Source organism: Cololabis saira, chromosome 22 (assembly GCF_033807715.1).
Source record: "Cololabis saira isolate AMF1-May2022 chromosome 22, fColSai1.1, whole genome shotgun sequence".
Taxonomy (NCBI): Eukaryota; Metazoa; Chordata; class Actinopteri; order Beloniformes; family Belonidae; genus Cololabis; species Cololabis saira.
In genome coordinates, this window is record NC_084608.1 from 20,364,401 (window position 1) to 20,373,683 (window position 9,283).

A 9,283-nucleotide genomic window follows, 5' to 3' on the forward strand; every position below is an offset into this window, starting at 1 on the left:
TTAATGTAAAGCACTTTGAATTACCTTGTGTTGAATTGTTGAAATAAACTTGCCTTGCCTTGCCTTGCCTTGCCTTGCCTTATATAAGAGTACCTGTGAAGGAGATTAGTTAGTTTTAGGAGGTGTATATTTTTATGTAAAATAATCTTTAAAAAAATAGTGAAGAGTAGATCTTCTACTTATATTGTTTATCTCTTTTTCTCTCTTATTTTATCTATGCTATGGTTTACAGCATCTAAGTCCAGCAGTATTTGTGATTGCCCAATGTATGTTGCTTTATATTGATTGTTTGGTTTGTTTCTGTACTGTCCTGTTGCATATGTTATCTGTACACGCACTGATGCTGAGGCTTTTCCACAAATGAAGTTCCTAACGGATAAATAAAGTTATTTATTATTATTATTATTATTATTATAGATACAAAAAATCTAATTTTGCTCTTGTATTTATATCTTCGCACTTTTAATGATGACCTTTCAAATGCTCTTCAGAGCAACACCAGAAATATGTTTGTAATTTAAAGTGTTTCCGCTTTCGCTTCAGACTTGCAGCGCCTGATCTCTGCGTCTGATGAAGGCTGATTTATGGTTCCGCGTTACACCTACGCAGACGACGCACACCGTACGTTGCGCTTCGCCGCGTAACCTACGCCGTAGGCCTCTGCGTCGATTTAACGCGGAACCAGAATTCAGGCTTCAAACCGGACGAGGGGGCGGGGCTCCACCCACTACGTCATATCAGCCGCCGCGCTCTGATTGGCTGCCGCCTCTCACCCGACACAGCTGTGATTGTTTTCCGCAGAGGAAGCTCTCGGCCGCGCTGTGAGCTCTGAGCGCTGGCAATGAAGAAACAGCTTTTTTCCCCCCTCCACTCCCTGCGTACGCGTGTTTACTGAGAGATAATGTGAACAAACAAACGCGACGACAGATTACAGGGCTTGCTGGAAAGAGGTGTGAACAAGGAGGGGATTCTGGCTTCTTCATTAGAGGGAGTTTCTTGTTGGAGCAGACCCTGAACTGAAGACGCCTGGAGATCAAGGTAAGTAAGGACGCTCTCTGGTGCTTTTTATTATTTTACCTTCTTTTCTCATAATTTTATTTCATTTTATTTGTAATTTACTGTTTAATTAAGTCTTGCCGCTTTTAATGTTGATGTGCAGCACTTTGAATTACCTTGTGTTGAATTGTACTATATAAATAAACTTGCCTTATGCACTCTGATTAGACATGATCTCTTATTTTTGAGCCACGTGTACATGCATTCATGCATTCATCTTGTCCAATAGACTCCCAAAAAGTGCCAAATGCCCAGACTGGAAGAGCACTGCTGGACCTGCTCTGACTCAAAGCATTCTGCATCTGCATCCAAAGCCGAGGAGATGATGTCCATCATCACCACGGTGCTCAGCAGCGCATACGGATCCCTGCACGACGTCCGCACCGCCAACCTGCTCCGCCGGGGCCTCGTCCTCTTCACCGTGGGGGTGTTCCTCGCCCTGGTGCTCAACCTGCTGCAGATACAGAGAAATGTCACCCTGTTCCCCGAGGAGGTGATGGCAACTTTGTTTTCGTCCGCCTGGTGGATCCCACCGTGCTGCGGTACAGGAGCAGGTAAGTGCGCAAAAGTAGTGCTAATTTTGGAGTGAAGGAATGCAAAGAGTGGGAGGGGTCCAGTTAGGTTGCGTTTCCTTATAAAGGAAAATTATAGCAAGAAATAAAATGTTATTTACCATTCATTTGAGGGAGCTAAATTTGAAAAAAAAAAAAAAAAGTCTGTTTGAGCCATATTTATTTACTGGAATTGGGCAAAATTGGACAGTGAATCAACCACATTTACAGTAAATGTGATAAAATAACAAAACCTTTTTAATATCTGCCACTAATATCACCTGAGGATGTGTCATCATTCGGCTTTGTTTTTGTTGGCTATTATGTAAGCTTTGCTCTGCTGGGATACACGAGTGCTGGTGGTTTTGTCTGGGTTATCTATCCAAAAAAAATGACTCTGTACAGATGATAGAGATTCCCGTCTCCTGATTGGTCGGAATACCGGACACTACGTGAGACGTTTGCTCATTGGTCGGTGTCATAACGGGTGAGCGGAGGACCGCCCCCCTCCCCCTTTTAAGGACTGAATTGTGGTCCCGCGTTAAATCGACGCAGAGCATACGCCGTAAGGTTACGGCGTAGGGTACGCGGCGACGCGCGCCGTAAGGTTGCGCTCGCCGCGTACCCTACTGCGTAGGTGTAACGCGGAACCATAAATCAGCCTTAAGGCCAAGAACCAGGAAGCAGGGATTTAAAAAAACAGAAACACACAGCATCTGTTGTTGCACCCCCCCACATGTGCTGCAGGACAGGAAACTGGGGAAAAAAAGATGTATTTTCATGGTCTGTTAACATTAGCCTGTGTCTTATTACAGTCTCTGTGTCATGCATAAACTTAAGTTTGTTTTTTGTGTGCAAGTTATTCTTTAGCCCTCTGATTGTTGAGAATCTTATTATTTCTGTTTTTCTTACACTGTCAACTCTTTATTATACTATTAAGTACATTAAAGCCATCTTTTTATTGTAAGATGATGACTTAATTTGTGCATATTGCTATGCACAAACTGGTCAAAACAGTGGGGTGGTCAATTGATAGTGTTATGAAGTTTTAAAAAAAAAGCAATAGGTTTTTATTGTTTAAAAGCTATTGCCAGCAAATGTCTGGACTCTTTTGAAAAATGAGCAGCTGCCACATATTTGCTGATAAACAGATTTAATAAGCAGTTGATTTATTAAAACAGTTTCAAATTGTTTATCTGTACCTCAGCCAATTAACTGTTTAATTTCTAATGATGACAAATGTCTAAAGTAGTATAATTGCTGTTTCCTTTTTCTGTAGTTTCTTTTTTTTTTATATACTTTCAACTTTAATGCTAATAATTTGATGTGGGGGGGTGGTGGTAACATTGAATGCAAGCATTCTCCAAAAAGGACACAAATGAATATGATAAAAAGGGAAATAAGTCTTGCTTTTACAAGTGTTAAGCATATTTATAGTGACTGTATTAATGAGTCACCAAGTATGGAAACACGCATTCAGCAAATATTTTCTCGCAGCAGCTCTCTGGCAGAATTTGTCCTTTGTGGTTCACAACATTTCTGCTTATCTTGTATAATTTTTGTTCTGTTTTTTCTTTTTGTTGCAGCTGTTATCGGCCTGCTGTATCCCTGCCTTGACAGCCATCTGGGAGAGCCTCACAAGTTCAAGAGGGAGTGGGCCAGCGTCATGAGATGCATCGCGGTGTTTGTTGGAATCAACCATGCGAGTGTTGTATCCTTTTTCTCCAGATTCCCAAAGCAGTGCTTTGCAACTTGTGTCTACTTTAACATTTGTTTATCATAGTTACAGGAAATTTTGAAAACCTTGGCCAATTATGCCTCTGTTTAAGGATTAAATAATTCAACAGTAATGAACGTCTTTACCTTTTGACATTTAAGTACAGGTGGAACTTGTGTCAGTTGGTAAAACAAATATTTGCGTTAAATCGAATTCCCTGTCGGAGTCATACCATTCGACTTTGCCCTTAACTTACTATACCATAGAAACTAGACTTTGACAACAACGTGCAGCTCTCCCTGACGCTGGCAGCCCTCTCCTTGGGCCTTTGGTGGACATTCGACCGCTCCAGGAGCGGCTTTGGCCTCGGCATCACCACAGCCTTCCTCGCCACCGTCATCACCCAGCTACTGGTCTACAATGGCGTATACCAGTAAGTGAGCAGTTTCCTCTGGCAGCAGCCTTACAACCTGCCCGCGGTTTCACTTTTGAGTAACAAAACATGCTGTAATTAGTCACAAGAGCCCTATGCTATCATTAATTGTTGATATGACATGACGTCCACAGCTCAAGTTATGTTTCTGTGTGGTTCTTCTCACTGTACAGCAGGAGAGGAAACCCAGCTCTGCTGTGGAGGAATTAGACAATGTACTTGGAGTAACCTGTCTACTTATAGCATGTAATGCAATGAGGTTTATTTATGTGAGCACTTTTTAACCCTTGGGGTCCAATTAACATTCCTCCACCTTGCACGGGTGGCTGGGTGGCTGGTTCAAAGATCCGCTGGGGCTCGCATTTCGATTTAAGAGTGAAGAATGAGGGGGATAATCGCTGCATATTTACTGGAATGACAGTTTTTGTATTTGTTCTTCACTCTAAAAACAGATTCCAACGTTTCCTTGCTCATTCTAAGCTATTTATCTTCTTAATCTTTACTTTCAAATGAATGCTTGAATATTTTATAGGGAATAACAAATTACAGCAAACCAGAAAGACTTTAAAGGACTTGATTGGATCCTTCTGACACATTCACTCTACAGTACTTACTTTTTTCTAACAAGCTTTTGTTTTTTTTTTATTTTTCCCCCTTTCTTCAGATACACATCTCCAGATTTCCTGTATGTGCGCTCCTGGCTCCCGTGCATATTCTTCTCTGGCGGCGTTACCGTGGGTAACATTGGACGTCAACTTGCCATGGTAATGACTGCTGCCACTTATGTTGCGTAATCCTCTAAGTGAAAGATCAGACTGATGTTTAAAAGTGTCTAAATCCAATCTGAGGTCAAAGTTGAAGGGACATGCATCCTGCTGTAAGAATATTTCTGGTCTGAGGTAGACCTGGACCAATAAATCTGCCTAAAGAGGAGCTCTGTTTCATTAGAAGACGCTGCTGTGATGCAGTGGTCAGTTTCCTGTTTACACTGATCTACCAGAGGGAACATGCACTGCTAGAAGAGACAAATCCCTTTTTGTCTATAACACTTTTGCAATACATGGAAGAAAATATTCAAACAGAGCCTTAAATACCATAAAATTAATGTTAGCAAACATTCAAGTAAATTTGTGCTAAATAGCATATTTAAGAAAATCTTGCTTCTTCTTAAGTCTGAAGCTGATTGGCTCTTCCTGTCACTCGTCTCTTCAGTCCTGATTCTTTATCCAAGCTGCTTACAGAGCTGCTGAACTGCAAGCAATTTGGATCAGGAGCCAGTCTACAGATCCTGACGAATACAGGACCGCACATATCAATATATGTCCTATTCTTTTGATCAGTCGATGAAGAGACAGAATGCCATTACTCCTACGATGATCAGTCCTTCTGCTGGGTGTAATGATCCATTGATATAATGATTCAATGAATTATCCAGTAGCATTGATCCACAATTTAAAATATTGATCAGGCATCAATACATCCTCATCAATAGATATTAAGAGTCATTTTATAGTTTATTTTTATTAAAGGCTAACCGCAGTGCTCCTGAAAGAGCGTGTGGGAAGCGTTAACAATAACTGATGGGTTTTGTTTTTGTTTTGTTTTTTTCCTGCGTGCATCAGCTTCTTTAATCTGAAGAAATTGTCTTTTTCTTGGCGCAAGCCGCCAGCTGTTCCCTGATTTAGTTGTCATTTCAGTATCTTGTCATCTCATTTTTTCATATTTGTCCCGGTCCGTGAACGAGTGCTCTGATTAATCGTAGTGATTATTTGTGCGTCACACTGCGTCTTCTTTTATCTATTTAAGATACTGCAGTGTACGACTGGAGCACACTAAACGCTCTGCTGGGTTTCAGACTCGTCACATTTTAAAGGATTATCGCTAATAACACTTGTTAATCATACTAGTGGACCGAACAGTTTGTAAACCGATCCCACCTTGTATGAGGTCTCAATCTGACTGAACTATGTGGACAAAGTAGATGCAAAGACAAAATCTTTGGTATAGATTTGTGTTTTAAGCTTCTGGAAAACAGCTAAAAAATCATATTTACATTTGGCATATTTACTTCAATTCTTTTAAACACATACCCAACCTTTTTTCTTTTTTTTCTGTAGATTTTAGTAGAATTATTTGTACATTTCTCTTGATCTTGATTCTTTTCTCATCTGACAAGTTAAAATTCAGGGGTAAACATTGAATCCCTGTGATGTTTTTACTTTGTCATATTTGCACAAAATACCACTCTGCATTTATTACTATCAGCTTTTACACTCAGCAAAATAAAATAAAAAAAAGACAACTTCAAAAGACTCCCTCTTGCACCACACACACTTTATTTTCAATTATGTATCCGAGCCACAGCAGCAGATAAGACTGTCAAACGGGTTAAATTTGTGCAAAGAGCATTGGACGCCCCCCTTCCTTTTATAATTATCTCATCAAGTCAGCTTTGATGTCTTCATTAGGCGTCTGCCCGGAAGCCTCACCTCATTCTGTCTGGAAAGTAAGAGTCCCATCACTCCCTGGGTTTGACTCAGTGAAAGCGTGAAAGCAGATTAAGAGCTGTTGTTTTTCACAGCCGTGGCGGGACACAGAGCCAGTCAGGACTCGGCTGACCAGAGGGTCATTTGCTGCTTGTTGTTTTTGTTTGTGATGAAGCCGGAGGAATGTTGGCACAAGTGTGAACTTTTGGTTTAGTTCCGTGTTGTCGTTGTTTTTTGTTTGTTTTGTTTTTTTTTCCTTGTTTTGCACCAGTGGTGTCATTTATGATCAGGATGAACATGACTTTTTTCTCTTTTTTTTTTTCTTCTTATAATTGTTTTCCGGTCTTCTATTTAAAATGAGAACAAAGAAAAGCAGTGCTGAAAAAGTTCAGTTGCTATGAGAAAAAAATGTGTGCATTAGTTGAAGCAGCTGCACTAAAATGATGGTACATTACTAACACAGGCCTTCTTCATGTTCCTGCAGGGTGGTGTCGAGAAACCCCACATGGACTGAGCGCTGGACGGTGCAAAAGCAGGAAGATGGACAGCGAAATGAAGGGCAGAATGAGTAGAAATGGATTAGTAATGAGAGGAAAAAGACTCCTTGTTTTTGACTCCATCCTTTGCTCTCCTAACAGAGTGCAGGTCAAAAATGCTCCTCATCTAATGTGCCATGTCCTCCTCGCGGCCAAACAACCTCTCCCTCCCGTCTCTGATGTTCTCCATTAGCATTAAGACTTCCTTCAAACTTCGGACGGGAGGACGGCGTTTGCCTTCTTTGTGGTCTTATTTGAAGTGAACAGTGGCAGCGTGCTGGACGTGTGCTTGAGCATCGTGACCTTAGCAGAAAAGGCGCGTAGGGGGTTTACCGCAATGTTCAAGTGTGTCTGTATTCGCCTGAGTACAACATCTGATCATAAAAGGGAAATGTTTGAGTGGACACGAACGTGTCTTCACTCTAAAACAGAAATGTATCCAGTGGCCTCAGCAGAGAGATGTCCTCAATCAAACCAAATTAAGTATTTATTTTGACCCCCAAACCAAACGTGTGGAATCGTTGGTGGATGATAATTTCTTTTGGGAAATTATTTGCTTTCTTGCTGATAAATGTTTAACTTCCAGGAACTAAAAAGATTCCTGATATAAAGCTAAATCCTTTGCTGATGTTCCCAGTTTCATCCTGCAAACTGTTCGAATGTGAAGCAACCCAAAGAATTACGCTGCAACAGTCGGCGCTGAGGAGATTTGGTTTGTGCTGCTGTCAATCATAACTCGTCGCTTTTCAAGTGGGGTCTTGTATTGATGGGGGAGAAAAAGATGAGTAGTGGTAGCTGAGTGGATTCGAGGCACCTGAAGGGTTGAACAGATTTTGGAAACTATTGCTGAGCTGGATCTGAGAATAGTATTCAGCAACTATATGAGAAAGTTGAACATTTCTGATTGTGAAATACGACTCCCTTGGAGCCTGATTTAGACCTATTTTATCAGCTTCCTTCCAAGTCTGGTGTGTGTAGTTCCCTCACTGCGCTAAAGTTCAAAATCAGACCTTAATATGGAAAACTACCTGGTTACTGGATAGCTTATTTCATTTCTGTATTTGTTTTTTATCATATTGTGGTGGACTGCTACAGTAAAATAAGACAGTTTGTCTCATAGAAACTGGTTATCTTTGTAGTCAAACCTACTACTCTCAAATAACAGCAAAAAGAGAGATGCTTTAGTTGGGTCTTTATCAAATGTCCCGTTGTGGGAACGCGACTGAAGATGTCAAATAAGAGGAACTCAGTTTTGTTGCAGATGATTAAGGAAAATGAAAAAAATCCGGCTCATTTCAAGCTCAAAAAGCACAAAAAACGGAAAGCAAATGATTTCCCAAAATGTTGACTGTTTATATGTAATAAGCCGTATTTACCAGTGACCGCCACTCGCACAATCACACCCATCCACCAGTGCAAGTTCACAAAACTCAGACCTCCTTAGTATTTTTCTTTTCTTCAGGTCCAGATGAGCAGAGAGGATTGTTTCACAGAAGGAAAAAAGGAAAACCTTGAGACAAATACAATGCATCAGCAGCATAGATCATAGCGTGAGCTAAAAATATGTCGTAGTGAATGGAAAACTTGCCACCAAGATGGATTGTTTTTTTTGAAAGAATGTACCAGAAGTATATTGAGTGCATTTTCACCTCCTTGATCTAAATGTCCTGTAGAACAGCCCTTTGATTCACACTGAAACATTGAAATATTTTGACGTTTGATCACAGGCGTTTTACTGCGTGGATCTTTAAACTTCATAGTTTGGGAATTTACTCAGATTAAAGGGGAAGGCACGACGTTATTATTTAAGATTTGCAATCTGTGATTGCCGGTGTATTATAGAATGTAGTGCTTTTGTCACTATAACAGTTTAGTTTTATCATTTGTATAAACCTGAAGACATTACTCCTCATATGTAGAATGGCTTGCCAGTGTAATCAGACAGGTATTACCATATTAGACCTACAGTGTGTTAGTGTTTTGGGGGTCTAGAGGATTAAGTGCAATCACACTATACATGAGCCTGTAATTCTTCTTTATTTATTATTTCTGACAAAGGCTAAATAAAATAATTTGTATTGTATATATGCAGTGTGGATCATTTTAAAGAAAGCAATAACAAATTTGTTTATGTGAAGATGACTTTTGTCAGATTACATGCCTTCAGAGTCAAAGCCAGTGACTCTCACCGGAGAGACGAGATGGAACAATTTAAGTCGTGTCAAACTGTTGTTTAAATCTCATTTTACAAAAATTATCTAAAGATACCTGATTCATTTTTTATTTTTTTTGTCAACTAATCTTTGTTGCGGACCACTTCGGGTCGAGTCCGCTTTCATTCAGGTGTACTAAATGGGAGAGGAAGCTTTATTTTTTTGTTTTGATGTTTTGGAGTTTCACTGTGTGTGTCTCATATTTCAACTGTGTACTGTTTTTTGTTTTTTTGCTATGTTGGATTTAAGTGAAAAGTTTAAAAAAATAAATAAAAAAACCTGATCTTACAA

General features: G+C 40.1%; 1 protein-coding gene across 1 annotated transcript; it reads left to right on the forward strand.

Moving 5' to 3' along the window:
- The first annotated feature begins 828 nt into the window (after positions 1–828).
- Positions 829–9,283, forward strand: insig1 (insulin induced gene 1). Its single transcript, XM_061713227.1, has 6 exons — positions 829–1,038; positions 1,286–1,610; positions 3,194–3,318; positions 3,591–3,757; positions 4,422–4,521; positions 6,728–9,283. The coding sequence occupies exons 2-6, from the start codon at positions 1,304–1,306 to the stop codon at positions 6,755–6,757; spliced, it is 729 nt and encodes a 242-aa protein (XP_061569211.1). The 5' UTR covers positions 829–1,038; positions 1,286–1,303; the 3' UTR covers positions 6,758–9,283.